This window comes from Plectropomus leopardus, chromosome 16 (genome assembly GCF_026936395.1).
Source record: "Plectropomus leopardus strain MGB_pleo_1.0 chromosome 16, ASM2693639v1, whole genome shotgun sequence".
In the NCBI taxonomy this organism is placed as follows: Eukaryota; Metazoa; Chordata; class Actinopteri; order Perciformes; family Serranidae; genus Plectropomus; species Plectropomus leopardus.
The window spans coordinates 30,178,760-30,196,827 of NC_142191.1; the positions used below are offsets into that span (position 1 = coordinate 30,178,760).

General features: G+C 38.6%; 1 protein-coding gene across 3 annotated transcripts in view; it reads left to right on the forward strand.

Moving 5' to 3' along the window:
• Positions 1–18,068, forward strand: part of bach2b (BACH transcriptional regulator 2b) — a 124,527-nt gene that overhangs the window by 65,687 nt on the left and 40,772 nt on the right. For 2 of the 3 annotated variants that reach the window (XM_088089309.1, XM_042504051.2), the window contains one exon: positions 16,675–16,929. In XM_088089309.1, coding sequence (XP_087945435.1) covers positions 16,687–16,929 — 243 coding nt within the window. In that variant the 5' untranslated portion in view covers positions 16,675–16,686. Of the gene's footprint in view, positions 1–206; positions 351–16,674; positions 16,930–18,068 lie in introns of those variants that run through there. The other variant, XM_088089310.1, reaches the window with a different exon arrangement.

Sequence of the window (18,068 nt, forward strand, 5' to 3'; positions counted from 1 at the left end):
AGCGTGTTACCATATAAGACAGCAATATGACTCACCCCGCTCGCTGACCTACTATGTGGGAAGTCATGATTCATGCAAGCTGCATTTAAGCAGGCAGGGCCCAAAAATACTCTGGCATGCCATCACACAAACACATACACAACCATCACACCACACACACACACACACACACACACACACACACACACACACACACACACACATACTTCACTTGCTCAGTCATACTCACCACCCACAGACACTGATAGGCTCAGATACTGTCGGTAACATATAGTGAGAGACATTAGAAAGTTGTCAGAGCAGAGACTGGAATAACAAGATGACTGGATCTGTGTTGATGCCTTTTTGAGGTAATGCCAACGTCAGCTGGCAGCTGACACTTTCAAGACTTCATTCTTCTTCTGTTTCTGTGACTTTCAATAGATGGAGGAGATGGTTCTCATGATTGGAACGCCAAGTGTGGTTCTGTGCAACAGGTAGCTTTACTGAAACTGATTTTCTTGCATCTCAGCGGTGCAAGTTCCTGGAATGCATATGTATCTTTGCTGAAGGAAGACTAATTCGGCTGCATAGTAAACATTAGCTCTGGTGGTGTTCTTTGCTGTTTGTCTTGCATTTGCTCTCTAAAGTGAGCTGATTATTCAAGAGGTATTAGTCAGCAGGATGCACCTATTAATAGCTTCTTGTGTTGAGTTCTTGAGTGTTGTTGCGATTCATGCAAGACATGACAATGATGCCAACTTTTGAAGAAACCATTTCCTCAAACACCTGGCTAAGAGTGCTTACCATGTTTCTACATTCTGCACAGCACGAGTTGTCTTTTTGTTGATCACTTTCACCCCCTAAGTCTTGCTTTTTCTCTGATGTCAAAGACACAATCCTCACTGCACTTTTGACGCAGATGTTGGCTCTTCTGATAATGAATTTTTCAGTCTGTAATCCAGCTGTCTTCAATGGTTCCATGCAGCTTGTGCTCCTTACTAATTGTTTCTTTTAAAAGCTAAATCTTGGCGGCGGTTTGAGTATTGATTCACGCGACTGAGGTCACCCCTTAGACCTTTCCATCGCTGGGAGATGAAGTAGCTCTGGTGTTAATTAGGCCGATTGCAGAAAGATGCAGGTTTGTGTAGCGGTCCAAGTGCATTCTGGTGCAGACAGACGCTCTCACAGCCGGTCTCATTCATCAGTGTCAGCAGCAGGAGTGCTGCAGCGTGGTCCGCAGCTCGGCAGCACCCGGGGGGCTCAACCTAACCTGGGTTACCCCGGTCACATGACCGCGCTAGACTTGGGTGTTGCTGAGGATATCACATGAAGGGACTCAGAAAGGTCCCTGCGCAGGTCAGACATTTAAATTAGATCCAGAACAACACTTTTAGAGTCCAGTGGAATCTTGCATGAATAGCTTGCCTGGGTTTCTTGGTCAGGTATTGATGCTGTGTTTTCTTTGCTCAGTCCCCTGATCGAAGCACAGGGAGACGGTATTGATTTCTATCTGGAGCGAAAAGCACTTGATCCATTTGTTGAGCATAATAAGTGCAGCTGTAGCCTTAGATGACTGTGACCTCCATGCAACGTTTTATTTTGAACTCTCTCAACATTAAAAACTGCACCTTTCACAACTTGCAAACACTCAGGAAGTTGTATTTTGCTTTTATGCAATGATTTGAAGATGTGTATATCATGAAGTGCCCTATGTTTTAGATTTAATTGTACATGTAAAATAATTCAAGCACTGTCATTATGCTTCCACATTCCTCCGTATGCAATCAGCCTGGGAGCATTAACAGTGTGTCTCAGACGTGGCTGTCTTGCATATATTATCTTAGGATCAATATCAGCAACCCAGTGACCTTCTGGAAGGTTGTTTACCTTATCAGCAGTGTGGAGGATGAGGAGCCTCTGCCATGAATGCTTAGCAAACTTTCTGCGGTCGCCATGGAAAGCCCCAAGAAACTGCTCAGCTTCAATCTTGTCTCACAATCTAAAAGGAATACTTCACCTGCAAAATGACCGTTGTATATAAATTACTCACCTTGTGTTACCTTGAATTTATGAAGAAAACGTGTTTTTTCCTCAAATGCCTCTACAGTGAGTGGAGAGTCCAAAAAGGGCAAAAATTCAACAGCAGCTAAACCAGCACATCTCCATCCCTGGAGTAAATACCTCTACTCAAGTGAATACTGCACCTGCAAATTATCATTTGTAATTGCACACTCTCTTTTAGGCTGAGTTTGTGAAAAATATTTTGTATTTCTCCATGGTGAACAGAGAATCCAAAAGAAGATGAGCATTCAAATTCATGAATTTTAAGTAAACAGGGTCCACAACTTAGAGGAATACTTCACCTGCAAAATGACAATTCGCACATAATTACTAGCCCCTTTTTTTACATAGAATTTGTTAAAAAAAAATCAGAATAATAAAATTCTGCACGGTAAACGGAGAATCAAAAAAAGTCGAACATTCTGGATGAATCAGTCATAGGGGTCCACTTTTAACAACAACAAAATCCCCACATCTTCCTCCCTGGAGTAAATTCCTCCATTTAAAGTAATACTTCACCCACATAATGATGATTGCACATCAGTTACTCACCCTCTATTTCACTGAATTTGTGAAGAATAGTTTATTTTTCTCCACGGTGAATGGAGAATCCAAAAAGGTGAACAGTTAAGTTAATGGGATCCAGGTTAATCAACAGCAAAGCTATACCAAAACATCCCTTTACAAACTCTCACACAACTCATGCAGATTAATCCAAGTCTCATTTATCCAGCTGTATGCTCGGTACTTCCCAAACACATATATTTTTACTAAAATGTTAAATGTTAATTTAAACTAAAAATCTGGCTTTGAGGAGAAGTTGCTGTTTAGTTCCCCATTGGAATTGGCTGTCTGTTTGGGAAGTACCAAGCATATGAGGGGATAAAGTTGTGTGAAAGTATGTTTTGATTAGTTTTGCTGTTCTTATACGTGGTCCCCATTTACCTCAATACATGAAGAATGTTCACGCTTTTGGGTTCTCCTTTCACCGTGAAGGCATATGAGATAAATGCATTTTTTAATGACTTCAAATAACCTTGGGATGAGTAATTTATATCCAAAAAATATTCCTTTAAGCAAAGGAATTTATTTTAGTGATGGTGTTTTGTTGCTTCTTTTATCTTGTTGAGGGCTGAACTTTGTTAAAATGTGGAAAAATCTCGCCCAACAGAGTAGTTCTCTTTTTTATGTTTTCAGATTTTGAATTCTTCACTCCGTTACTTCCTCGGTTACAGTTTGCTTGTTGCAATGCAGAGACATATCAGCCTTCTTTCCTCTAACTAAGAATGGCTACTCCTTCAGAAGACATTCATGTATGATTTAATAGCATTGGCTAAACACTGGCACTGAGGTGGAAGTGTTTCTGCTGAACTGATACTGTTCTCTAGGTGCATGGTACAGACTGAACAGTGTGCTTTTTGTCTACTATACCAACAGGTGCAGTTAAAAAACACATTGAGTAATAAGGAAATGTCGTTTTTTTTTAGGAACTAACCCAAACAGTCTTGTTTTAGGCTTGATGACAGTGCACATTCATTGGTATTGAAAGGATTTTGCAACAGTGTCAAAAGCCACAGAGTTCAACCCATAGACAACCCTGTAATGCCACTAAAGTTACAACATAAAAGTTACAAACATAATTTGTTAAACATAAATGTAACATTTAGAACTTAACGAGTGTGAAGTACGGGAATGAAAGAAACAGAGAGGAGGGGTGTAACAGCTGAATTGCAAGGGAGACATTTGATAAAAGTTAAGAGCCCCATCCTCATTAACATTCTCTATTACGGCCCAGATAGACTAATCCCAGTTTAATCAATCCCCGTGCCTGATATCCCCATTGATGCTCATAATGAACCATTAACACGTTTCTGATGATCTCTGCAGTTCGTCCTGCAGCGCAGTGCTATTCTGGGTATGATTAACACCCCTGTTTGATAAATATTAAAGGAGGCCACCTATGGTGCATTAGATGTATGATGTAGTGTGTGTCTAGATGTGCACTTGTCTCAAGATCCTGGTGCCATCTTATACATGAACTGAAATGTTGTTTCAACTTTGAAGACTGAAAATATCATAAAAAATACCATCATATCATGAATGTGAGATGTAGTGAAATCATTCATACATTTTACAGCGAGTCAGCGTGCTGCCTTAGCCAGGAGACTAACAGAAAACCTGCCGTACAAACTGGTGGCTCAGAGCTTGAAAGTCTTTTAGCCGCTGAAACCCGGATCAACCAAACTTTTCTTGTGATGCATTCAGACACCTTTATGAGTATTTAAATCTTCAGCCCTGAGTCAATTGTTTTGCTTTTTTTGAAAAAAAAGAGGAAAAAGTCGGTGAGCAATTTGGCAAGAAGTTTTCCAAAAACAGAAAATTAGTTTTTAAAAAATATAATAAATAAATATGAATAACAAGAAATTGTCCAAAAACTATATTTACAATCATCATAATTATAGATTTAAAATTATTTTACATAATTATTATTATCGATGCACTTTTTCAGGTCATTTCCTTGTTTATTTTTTCAAATTTTCTAAACTTTTTTTTTGTTTGGTTTGGTTTTGTGTTGATAATTTTCAGGTAATTTAATTTAATTTCTGGTTCATTTTTCTGAAGCTGCTCACTGCGTTCTTCCCATGTTTTAGAACATGCGGGGTTTAAGGAACCAATAAAATGACTTTTTTGTATCAATTCCTCACCTTGTGTTGTATTAAAATTCTAAAGAAAAGTTTGTTTGTCTTGAGTGCCTGCATGGTGAACAAAGAATCTGAAGATGTAGACTTTTTGTTCTGAATTGAAGTAAATGGGGGCCACATTTAACAATAATAAACTATATCAAAACATCAGTTTACAAATTGACACACGATGGGCGCAGTGTAATCCAACTCTCATCCAGTTATATGCTCAGCACTTCCCGAAGACATGCAGTTTTGCTAAAACCGTATTATTTGAAATACTTTCACATACGAGTGGCACGCCTGGGCAAACATGCGTTTGAACTGTGAATTTGTGTTCAGTTGAGCAGTGTTTTAAGTAGTGCAGGACTTGGGTGACAGCTTCAACAAAACCTCCATTTACTCCAGTTTATGAAGAATTTTCTCTGTTTTTGGATTCTTCTTTCACCATGGAGGCATGCGAAAATAACTGCCATTTTCTTGAAAAATGTGACAAAACACAGGGTAATTGATGTTCATGGTAACTGATTGATCTACAAATTTTAACTCAGTCGACCTCACTGAAAAAATTTGGTTCTGCCGAATTTTTAGACCTAAATCTGCCTTCATGCATTTTGCTTTATTTTATCCATAATGACTCTCATGGCTAGTTCAAGGTCTTTTTCTCATCTCATGCTTTCTTTGTGCTGACAGTTGACCATTGTGTATCTGCCTTGCAGTTGTTGAACAAATTTCAAAATTTTGGACCAAAGTATTAAGAATTGGCAAACACAATGATGGATGGATGGATGTTATGATACTAACCAATACTGCCACAAAAACTAATCTTTCAGCTTGGGGAAGCAGATAGTTTCACTTGGGGGAAATGAAACCTCTCTCAAAATATAATTCAAAGACAGTACATTAAAGTATGTATTTTGTGGCTGAAGAAGCCTCTGCTTGCATTTGGTTTGGCTTGCAAACACTGTCATAGAGCAGACCTTAAAGTGATTTTCATTTGAACTTCACCTAATTTCTACCACAGATTAGGGCTTTCATTTACCTACCCATCATCCTCGCCATCAGTGTTGACATTTGCCGCCTTTCACCACTCCAAGGGCATTCGTTACCGTGGCCTAATTTGATAATCCCAATTAAAACCATGTTCATTCTCACTGTAATTATAATAACCTGGCAGGAGTCCTCCCTCCTACTTGTGCATAGTGCCATAGTGTTCACGTTAGTGACTGTAGTGCCTCAGTGGATAATGTTATTAGACTGCAGCAGCAGCAGAGAGTAACCTTGTTTATCACAAGCATCCACAGGGTGCGTTTGTATTTTGTCACAGTTGGGACGTGTAGATGTCGCATTTTAAAAAAATCATCCCAATAACTCAAGAGGTGTTAAAATTGTTGTCCCACAGTTAGCTGTGCTTTGGACCTCCTGTCTGTGATTTCATTATTTGAAACAGCTTGTGACATGCAGCTGGTGTTTATGAATGTGCCCATGGGCCTCATTTTTGTTCCATTCTGATTCATTGTCCCCCCGTTTGAGGCAATAATCTGTCAGGAAATGATGGAAAACGTGACCAATATGTTAATATATCAACAAGTGAAAACTGTATTTGCATTGACTTGCTGAAAAAGCTTCTCCAAAGCAATCAGATCATTAACAAAACAGCATTTTTTTAGACTTAATAGGACAGTTCACGCTAAAATCAAAAATACATATTTTTCCTTTTACCTTTAGCACTATTTATCAGTCTAAATTGTTTTGTGTGACTTGCAGAGTGTTTGAAGATATTTGCTGTTGAGGTATACTGATTTTTTTCTCTCTTTTGAATGCATGCCTGTCCCCTTGTATCATTCTGTGTCCCCTCAGTGAATTCTGAGGTATTTGCTGGTCTGTGAACGCAGTGCAGGTGGAGTTCTTTTTTCCTCAATAGCAGTTTGTGACTCGTGGGTTGGATAATTGATCTGTCACTCCATTTAAAAGCTGATCAGACTAGTGTGCCCAGTAGCTCATCTGGTAGAGTCGGTGCCCCATGTTAAGAGGCTGTGTTTTTGCTTAAGCAGTTGAAGGTTGGACTCAAACTGCATGTCATCCCCTCTTTCTCCCAGTTTCACACTTAAGTTGTCCTCAAAAAATGTCAAAACAAAGTATCTTCAAAATATCAATTTAATTGAAAAAAATATATATATAAAAAGCTGATCTTATCTGATCAGACCAGATCGATGGATGAGAGGAGCAGCTGTTTGTGAGTGAAGATAAACAATGATCCTGAGGTTCTGCTGCTCCATCTGTGCCCAGATTAGCTCTGCGCTCTGATAGTGCAGTGCAATGCATAAACGGTCCATATGTTTCAGCAGCACTCCTAATGTACTGTCCAGCTTCAAAAATAGAAAATCTATTGTGGTGGCAGATGTTTTAATTGTGGCGGGCTGCCACAAGTAAATGAATGTGTGGGAAACCTTTATATAGTTTAGTAACAAACTTTTATTATCATAAAAACATGTTATTTGTGGACAGAGGTTTCCAAGGTCAAGAAGAAACATTCATATACTGCATGTGTTTGTCTCCTTCATGCTTGGACAGTCAAGGCTGTTCTTAAAGGAACATCCTGAGTCAGTGTGATTCGTCAGAGTCCAGTGGTTCTGCTTGCTGCAGCTTGATTATCAACTCCTGAGTCTGATTCAACATGCTAGACTGGCAACCCCTGACATTTATTATAAGACGTGCGCATGAAAATGCTTATTACTTGCAGAGATGTTTAATACCTCTTTGCCTGCAGCACAAAGAAAGCAGGAAGCCTTCATATAGAATCTGTCAGTGTTGGTTTTAAATCAAGGGGAAAGAATGTGAAAACAACTTGCATTGCTTTTTCTGCCCATCACTGCACTGTAGATGTACACAAAGGCGTCTCAGTGGAATGCATAGAGGATATGTAAGCTTCCTGAGCAGTGAATGATGTGTTTTTATGATAGGAGCAATCATGACTCTGCCACCGGGGGCTCAGTTCAGCCCCCCGAAGGCAGTCGGCCCTCCCTCCCTCCTTTATGTATTCCATTCCGCCATGACCCGGCGCCGCCTCCTCCCTCCACACACACTGCAGACAGACAGAGAGCGAGAGAGGACACACATCACACAGCACATTATGACACACTGTCACACTTAAACCACCCCACCCTCCCGCCCCTCCTACATAAAGTCCCCAAACTAAGACCACGTCATATGATACAGTCAGGCCAAAGCTGACTCAAACATCCTGCTCTTCAGCTCACTGCTTGGCTGTAAATGTGCTCTTTTTTTATCTCCGGTGTGTGTGTTAGGTCAAATCTTAGTTCTGCTTTTAGTGGTGCATGAAAATAAAATTGATTAAATCAAGGAGATGAAAGTTAACCCACCTACACTCTAGGTACTTGCTCTGCTTGGGGGCCATTTTTGTAAAATGACAGGAGGCCAGGGGCCATTTGCAGCAGCCCCATACATGTGTCTTGGATTTTAGAATGCTTCTTGGATTTAAGGATGTTTCCAGGATCTAAGGATGTTTTAAGGACTTTAGGACATTTTAAGAGTTTTTGGGACATTTCTATGATATTAGAATGTTTATTGGATGTAAATACATTTATAGGATTTTAGGACATTTCTGTGAGTTAAGGACATTTTTTGAGCGTCAAGGATGTTTCTAGGATTTAAGGACTTTTTGGGGATTTCAGGACCTATTATTATAATTTATGTATTTATTTTTAAAATTATTTTTAACTTTTATTAATTTAGCAATCACTATATATATATATATATATATATATATATATATATATATATATATTTAAAACTGTTTTTCAGGTCATTATCTTGTCACCTTTTGCTAATTTCATGCAGTTTATGGGGCATCTTTCCAAGTTGCTCCTTGCCTTTATAGCCATGTTTTCAAAAGAAATCAAACCAATTTGCTCAAGTTTCAAAGGTTTAAACATAAGTGAAAGAAATCTGAATACAGATCAAGAAAATTCATGCCGTTCCAGGTTTCAAAAGGTAAAATTAGTCTTTTTTTAGAAGGAGTCTGGTGGCTTTGAAGGGAGCACAGATGGGTACAAAGACTTGTAGAAACTGGGGTATGCTGACCGCCATCTACACTATGTAATACACTGTCTATGGATAAGTACCAAATGCAACCCCACTTTTAAAAATCTGCATATTACATTGAACACACATGCATAAGAACAATGCTGATCTTAATAGTGAGAACCAAAGAATCAAACTTTGTGACTGAACCTTAGACTGTAAAACCATGTGTTAGGAATCAATCAATCTGACCAAGGACAACAGTAAGTCAACAGCAGGTACAGTCAGTACAGACCTTCCATTCACACATGAACGCTGTGACAGGTGACCATAATGAAAGCATTGTTTGATACAGGATGTTACCTTCAGCTCCCTCTTATGTACCCTCTGTACCGTATGGCAGTGTGTGAGATTGTGTGTACACGCGGTGCACCATTGCTCCACAAGAATAATTGCCGAAATAGGTAAAGCAGAGCTAACACGTCTCCAGCCACATTAGTCTTCTTCAGCTCCCCCTTTAGATCAGCAGGCGCTCTCCAGGAGCAGCCAGCAGAGCGCCCTGCAGCCGGCTCTGACCGCTGCTGGAGCGCACTCTCATCACCACCACGCTGTGCTTTTGATCTGCGCAAGGAATGTATGCAACTTGCCGAGAAGGTTGGCGTCATCAGTATTAACGCGGCGGAAAGAGCTGCCGTCAACAACTGACCCTGGAAGTCATAAAGAGGAGAAAAATACAAAATCTTCTGCATCCATCAGCACTTCTAATCAGAATTCTGCCACAGCCTGCTATTTTGTGGTGTGTTTGTCTGGGTACGTCTGTCTGTACGAGCGCATGTATGAATATGCTTTTGCACACTGTATGCGTGTATTTGTGTCACCCTTGCATTTTCCTCCCACTTGCAACAAAACCATCTGAAGTCCAAGTGCATTCCAGGGTAGAAATAGCATGTTTGGATTGCTCCGAAGCTCGCAACCGCATCTGGAAACATTATTCTTGGAAGACAGGTCATTATCATAGGAGGCCAACTGAGAAATGTTTTGGTGGAAATAAGCAAACTACACAACAGTTCGAGCAGCCCAGAACCACAGGAAAGTCTGGACTGACATAGATGTTCCACAACAGCCCCCACAGCAGACAGTAGACTGCTCCTCAGCTCTGACACAGGTAAACAACTCCAGCTATGAAAGGGCCGATATTAACCCTTTGAGACCTGACCAGAAAGGCTTGATTTCTTTTAAAAAGATGGGAAGAAGAAAATGAGCAACAAAAGAAGAAATTACCTGAAAATTAGCAAGAAAATAGGAAAAAAGTACAAAAAAACAAGAATTTGTTTAAAAACAAAAACAACTCAACAAACAGAAAAGAAAAAAAAGGCAAGGCAAACAAGACTTTGAAAAAGTGCTTCAAAAACATGATAATTCTGTAACATGAGTTAAAATATGTATTTATGATTATTATCAATAAATACAGTTATTATACTAATTTCTTGCAACTTTTGAAACAAGAAGAAATGACTGAAAAATCAGCAAGAAATAAAGTCAAATGGAAAAAAATTTAGGCTGGAAAAAATGTGACAAACAAACCAAAAAAAAGAAAGAAAAAAACACAAGGCAAGGCAAACGAGACTTGGAAAAGTGCCTTAAAAATTCCAATAATTCTGTACAATAAAAAAAAAAATATGTATATGATTATGATAATTATCAATAAATCTTTTAAAACAAAGAAGAAATGACCTGAAACTAAGATTTTTTTTTTAAGTACAAAAAAAATCTGAACATTTTTAAAAGTAACAAACAAACAAGGCAAGACAAACAAGACATGGAAAAAGTTATTTAATATTAAATGTAAATAAATTGTATAAATTGTATAATTCTTCAACATGATTTCAACATGATAATTAGCAATAAATTTAGTTTTTCCTAGCATTTTTTCTTTCTTCCCCAGACATTTTTGACCAAGCTTTATAGAGTAATTTTCCAGATCTAATATCTTGCAATTTGTGAAACATTTCTCACTAAGGTGCATATTGGCCTTTTTCCCCCATGTTTTTGAAAGAAAAATCGCCAATTTTGCTTGTGAAAGGTGTGAAAGCAGCACAAGAAAAGGGATGTAGCTCCCGGTTTCAAAGGGTTAAGAGATTTTTAATGCAATTCATGGCTCAGTGTAGCCTCGCAGAGTCAGCCCACAATTTTCACTTCCCTCATTGTGGTCTGGGCTCAGTACGCATTAGCTCGTGTTAGACGTCATTTCTAGTGGGCCGTAGATGATTGACAAGTGCTCGTCTATGTCGATGACGCCACAACACGATTGTCTCTTGCACCTGATAGGACAAAAGCATCAATCACTGGGTTGAGATTAGATTTTGCTGATGTGGATTGTTCTGTAAATGCTCTCAACTGTCACTTTAATTCAAGTTTCTTCATGAACATGAGGTCAAAAGTGAGTCATGCAGTTGCTGAGTCATTTGCATATTACATCTGCAAAACCTGGCCTATATACATTTAGATAATCATGAGCTTTGAGAGTTTTAAAAGGTGACAGGTTGCATTATCGACTGAAACACTTACCACTGTAGCTGGCTTGGATCTGTTTGGCTTCTAGCTCAGTTGATTAAGTGGATGCTGTCCAGATGTTTTCCAGACTCACTGCAAAAAACTGTTTGGTGGCTAGGCTCAGATAATTTAATGTGTAAAATTCCCACACAACTCAAGTGAATGTGTTCATACATTCTGTAAGAGATCGACAGTTTGGTCATGAACTAACTCAGAGCTAATATTTTGCACAATTACAGGAAACAAGAATTTATTTTAGATATTTTAGATTTACATGCAGCCTTTTATTCAACATTTAATACTTATAACCATGCTTTTTAGCCATCATGCATGGGTGTTTTTTTGGGAACCCATTTTTTTCTGTGGGGTTTTTTTTGGCTCCAATTTTGGGAGCTTTTTAAGGACCGTTGGCTTTTTCCACAGTGGCCTTTCAGCCCCCAAATGTGGGTGTTTTTAGGGTCCTGTCAGTGTTTTTTCTGCGGGTTTTTACCTCTCGATCCTGAGATTTTTTTAGCAGTCAGTTGTCATTTTTTTGTTTGTTTTTACAGAGACATCCCTGCATTTCCTGTTCAGATAGTGCCATGCAAAGCAGTTGTTTATTTACAGACACAATCCTGCTTTTCCAGCGAGGATTGAGCCCCCAAACTTAGGTCATTTAAGCCAAAACATGATCTTTTTATTAACCATTAACTAAGTGATCAACCACAAGTTAACCACAGCATTGCTGGATTATGAAAAACACAATGTTTTACAGCAGATGTCAACACATCTGCTGTATAATAATGTGCAAAAATGTAAAATATCAATGGTTTGCAGAAACATAAATAGCCAACATTTTTTCTGGCAGTTGGGTTGAAATGGAGAATATATCTAACCTACCTTATTACATTACATTTACATTACATTTATTTAGCTGTCATGTGCAACAGCTTCTTTCTATCCTGTTAGAACTGCTGCTTCAGGACAAAACAGCAGCTGTTAAAATGATAGTGCTAGATGCAGGTTTTTCAGAGGCTGTGCAGGTTTGTAGTGAGTGTGATTGCAAACCGCAGCACATGAACACAAACTGAACGCCATATCCAGCAATTTCATTCAGCACTCTGATATGTGTTGCTGTGGGAATTGTCAACTGGATTGATTGCCTTCGGAAGGAAAGACGTTTTCTCATGTAACAATAGCCAGCAATCAGTGTCTCAGCTGCTCAGCGTCAGTGCTGTGAGCCCTCCTGTGCTGCTTTTTCACCTCGTGACACGCTCCTGTTTTCACAAGATGGGAGTTGGTTCTATTTGCAAGGTGAAGAAGCCTCTCGCTATCCATTTTCACACTCCCAGTAGTGTAGTAGTAGCGACAATCGCACCATCTACACACACACACCGCCTTCGCTGAGGCCTCAAGTGTGTGTGGGATTACCAGATCCACCCACTCTGAGAATCCTGGATGATGGAAAAAAATTTCCCACAGACTCAGAACAGAGTCTGTTATGGCAAATGATCACACTCAGCACCAACTACGTATATGTGCAAAATATTCAATTTTTTGCCCTTACTCGGAAAAAGACAATATGGCTAATGTAAAGAAGCATTCCTGTAACATTCCCATTTACATGCAGCTGTGCATACTTCTATTAACGTGCCCTTACATGTCATTTTTCATCTTCTGTATAAATATGGGAAAGTTTAACATCTGGAGCCACTTGTGCCATTTTGTTTCTTTGCATAAAAACTGGATTTATTTATTTATTTTTTAAAGTTTTATTTTATTTTTATTTTTTAAAGTGGTGGAAGATTTCTACTGCTGTGTTCTTTTGTGTGAACAATGTCGTTATTTAGCTGAAGGATGTTAGCTCTGCTTCTTCATTATCAGTAACACTTCTCTTCTTGCTGAGCATTTTTCAGAGTAAAAAACATGAGTCAGTGAGCGCTTCCTTTGCTTAACCCTTTGAAACCTGCGCAAATTGGCTTCACAGCTTTCAGAAACATGGAAAGCAGGCAATGGGCAGCTTAAAAACAAAATGAGTCCGAAATTTGCAAGAAATTGGAAAAAGTTAGAAGAAAATTACCTGAAATTAGCCAAACAAAAAAAAAGAAAAGTGACCTGAGAAAAAGAGCAAAAATTAAATAATACATATATGCAAAAAATAGTAATTTCTGATAATTATTAGGATAATAAATATAGTTTTTCTTGTATTTATCCGTAGCTTTTTGAAAAATGTCTAATTTTCTATCTATCTTTTTTAGCAATTCTTTTATGGTAATTTTCTTGTCACCGTTTACTTATTTTTTGGCACAACATGGCAGTCAGGTTGCTGACTGCCATGTTTTTAAAAGAAATCACATCAATTTGCTCAATGTTTCAGAGGTTTTAATGCCTGTGAAAGCGCAAGAAACCCTATGTCGATCCAGGTTTTAAAATTTTATTTGGTTATGTAGTCATTGCTAACACTCAAAAGTCAGATGTGATGTACGCTTCTCTGATTTGCACAAAAAAACAGGTCAGTTAAACAAACACAGGTTAGCAAAACTTTCCTTCCATAAACATTTCCATACATAGGGAGTCCTTCTGACTCATGAGCTGTCAGTCAAAAGCAGCAAAGTTACACAACATGTAAACATCCAGCACTTGGTGTTATTTTCTCTCCAATCATAACAAGGAGAAATTTCATTAGAACAGTTCCGTGAACAAGGACATTTTCCGTGTGTGTAATCACATTTTCAAGACGTCTACATTTGTCTGATAGCTTGTTAACACACTGAGAAAAAAAACACTGATGGGAACTTTTTTTTTGAGGAAATCTAATTTGAAGCGCCATGAAAAAGTAGGACAAAAGGACAAAGTCACCTCACGTCAAGGCATTCATTTTGACAGATAATTTAATTTTATTCAGTGGAATAGCTCACTTTAGCTCATAATTCTACTTTATTAGGGGTCGATGAGTTCAATCCTCGCACAAACACAGCAGACACAAAGGGGTCCAGAATGACAAATGTAACAAATGTCAGCTTTAGTCTGTGTGCTGTTGTGTCAACAGATGACAGAGAGTAGCACAGTTCATTTCAAACCTGCGACCACAAGCCTACAAATAGCAGAGGGGCATCTTGGCACTGAGCGCGGTCTAATATAAAGGTCTTTTCGATTAAGTTATGTGTCTGTGTCTGTCTGTGTGTGTTGTGTATCTGGTGGCTTCTCTGAGGGAAGATAGCTCCGCGTCTGTCATCACAGTGCGAGTGGGATGGAACGTTTGGCTGGAAAATCCGGGGCACGTGCTGTTGTGTTCCCAGAGTCGAGCTTCACGGGGTTTGTGTTTTGGAAGTGTGGAGTTACGCTGACTTACCGCAACTCCAGTCAGGCAATAAAGCCGGAGCCATAGGGGATCATAACACGTTGTTTATTTATAATATTCGTTAATTGCAGTGGGTAAAGGCTAAGAGACGACAGTGTCCCCTCTGCTTACTGAAGATGGTCGTATAAGTGTTGCTGTATATCTAAGGATTGATAGATCAGCAGCAAATCTAAGCAAATTGGCTTGATATTTTTTTAAATATGGAAAGACGACAATAAGCATCAAAAGAAAAAAAAAGACCAAAAAAACAGCAAGAAATTAGTAAAATGTACAAGAAAATTACCTGAAAATTAGTTAAAACAAAAAAAGAGAAAGTGAAATAAAGTTGTTGTTTTTTCTTTATAAAAAAAAAAAGGCAAAGACGACATTTGTACATGCATAGGCAGTACAGGTACAGTGATGAAAAATAGACAATACAGATAAAAAAAAACAAGCAAGAAACAAGTGCTCAAAAATATAATAACGCAACTTTTGTAGCATAACTTTAAATGTGTAATTCTGATCATTATAAATATAGTTTTTTTCCACCTAGCTTTTATTCTTTTTTTACCTAGACATTTGTCTCTCGCTTCTTCAAAAAAAATTCTAAATTTATTTGGTAAGAAGTGTTCCACAAATTGCAAGAAATTGTTGGATTATAATAGAATTCTAAGAAAGCTTTAAAAAATGTCCAAATAACTTAAACTTTAAAATTATTTTTAAAGATTTGCTATAATTTTAGGTCATCTTTTGTTTCTTCTTCTTCTTATTATTATTATTATTATTATTATTATTATGTATTATCATTATCATTATTATTATTATTATTATTATTATTATTATTATTATTTGGCTTTCCCACTAATTTTCAGGAAATTGTCTTGTACTTTTATTATATTAGAAATAATAGAAAATAACAACAATTCTGTAAAAAAAAAAAAAAAAAAAGTTAAATATATAAATATGATAACAATAAATACAGTTTTGGGACATTTTCCCTAGTTTTTGAAAAAAGTAGTTTTCCAAATCTACTAGTTTTTTGCTCATTGCCTTTTTCCCGTGTTTTCAAAAGAAAGCAAACCAATTTTCTTGGAATTCGAAGTTTTTGAATACTTTCAAAGGGTTAAATGAAAGACAACTCTGTCTCCTTATTACACAATCATATCTTTTATACAGAACAGTGCGGCAGCATAATAAAGCGATATTCTAACCTTAAGCAAGCAGTTTAAAAGTGGCTTCAGATCTGCTCTAAATTTTTGCGTACTGCTCCTTTAATATTTCTGCATATAACATGTGTATACTGAGCCTAGTTTAAATCACTTTGTGTTAAATTGAGATGATCACAGCAGCAGTGGGGGATAGAGGCCTTTTGCAACTGCAGAAAAAAAGACTCAGGCTTTTGTGGCCATATTATAGGCTTACAGTAATTGTTTCCACTCTCATGGCTACAAAACAACCTCTCTGCGGTCATTTGGGTTCTTATCCTGTGATGAAGCTCCTGTACTATCCTCCTCCTTTTTCAGCTGATGTTCTCTTTCTAAGTGTGTCCAAGCTGCTCAGCATACCTATACAGTGAGTCCTGCGTAGATTACAAACACATGTGGATCTCCACAGCAAAAAAGTACAGACCCAGTAACTCTGGATGCTCTTGGCTACCTTTTAATTACAATGTAATTGTTTTTTAAGTAAACTGTGTTCTGTGGGTGTTTTGTTGTTGATTCAATTATGTTTTTTTGTTATTTGAGTGTGCAGTGGGAGGGGAAAATGTGTGGAATATACTGAAAGTCTTTTGTGATTCATGTGTGGATATGTGGTGTGAGCAGAAGCATGCAAAACAACATTTTACAGGTTTTTTTATTGTTAAAGAGGGATCGGGCATGAGAAGCAGCAGCAGTCAGTCAGTCAGGCTCGTCTATGTGTTGAATCATGAGGCTGGCTGCAGCAGACCGACGGGGCTGATGTCAGCCCTGCGGTATGCGCTCGCTGGGCTCGGCTGTAAGCTGACCCCCCCCTCTGTTGTGCTTCTATTTCCAGGGCGTGAGCGGAATGTCCGTGGATGAGAAGCCTGAAGCCCCCATGTATGTGTATGAGTCGACAGTTCATTGTACCAATATCCTCCTCTGCCTCAACGACCAGCGGAAGCAGGATATCCTGTGCGATGTGACTGTCCTGGTGGAGGGCAAGGAGTTCCGCGGGCACCGGTCCGTGCTGGCCGCCTGCAGCGAGTATTTCCTCCAGGCGCTGGTGGGCCAGGCGGAGAATGGCTTGGTTGTTAGCCTTCCGGAAGAGGTACGTCCATCAAACATGCTTGTTTCCCCTGACACTTTTCTTTTGCAGGGCGGGAAATGCTATTGACTTTTAGACAATGCAACACTGAAACTCCCCGCTGGCACCAGTAAAAAACCAACCAGGCTCTCTGCACCTCCTCCAGCATCCATAGCCACACACAGTGATGTGTGAATTGTGGAATAAGGCTTAAATCCTCACTGTTTTAGAACGCCTAAAAGAGCGACCATTTAAAACACTGCTGACTCCGTTTTAGGTTGAAAAATCCCGGATTGCGTTTTACTTTTAAAGGGAAAAAATCTAGTTTTGTTAAAATAGTCCTTTATACACAGAGATCACACTATAGGGCCACTACAAAGTCCCGTATTAAAGCAGCCTTTGCATTTTTACACAGAAACAAAAAAACAGCAGCATCATTCTGATCCAGTGTGTGATTTGAGGCAGCATGCTGGCATCGCAAAGCGAAAGAGGCTAAGCCGGTGTTTAACGTAACAGCATCAGCCAGATCTACTCGCTGAAGAAGGGCAACTTGCTCAAAATGTCTGTGTGGCAATTAAAACTTTTTAATTGGAGTGCTGTCCTGATCCTGACTACATTCATCTCCACTTTGTGGACTCAAAGTCTCAAAAAGTTTAATTGCAAGTGAGTTCATCAAGTATTATTTTTCCTAATTGTAACCACCTTGCCTTTGTAGCCTAATCTTAAACGTGCTTTTGTTGTTGTCCCAGCATTGGTTGTCCTGGGGTTTTGTTGACCAAACATAACCCACATGCTTTTGTTGTTTTTTTTTTAACATCCTGGTGTAATATGTAAATGTGAAAGAGCAGCAACATGTGACAACTTGGGATGAGAACGTGTTTCAAATACAGAACAAAAGACACGAGAACTTTACTTTTGATTTATAAATATTTAGATTTTATGATAAATTATTTTGGGGGAGGCAGGAAGTAGGGAACAGGTCATTAGCCCTTAAGCACAATTTAAACCTCTGGCTGACATTTGCTTTAAGTCATTAATCACTGTGTTGTGGCTGAAGTGATCCCATCACAAGAGGGTCTCAGGCCCTCTATTAGGGCCTAGAAAACCATTGCAAAATGGCGCATAACTCCCAAATGGATTCACAGACTTGCACAAGATTTTGT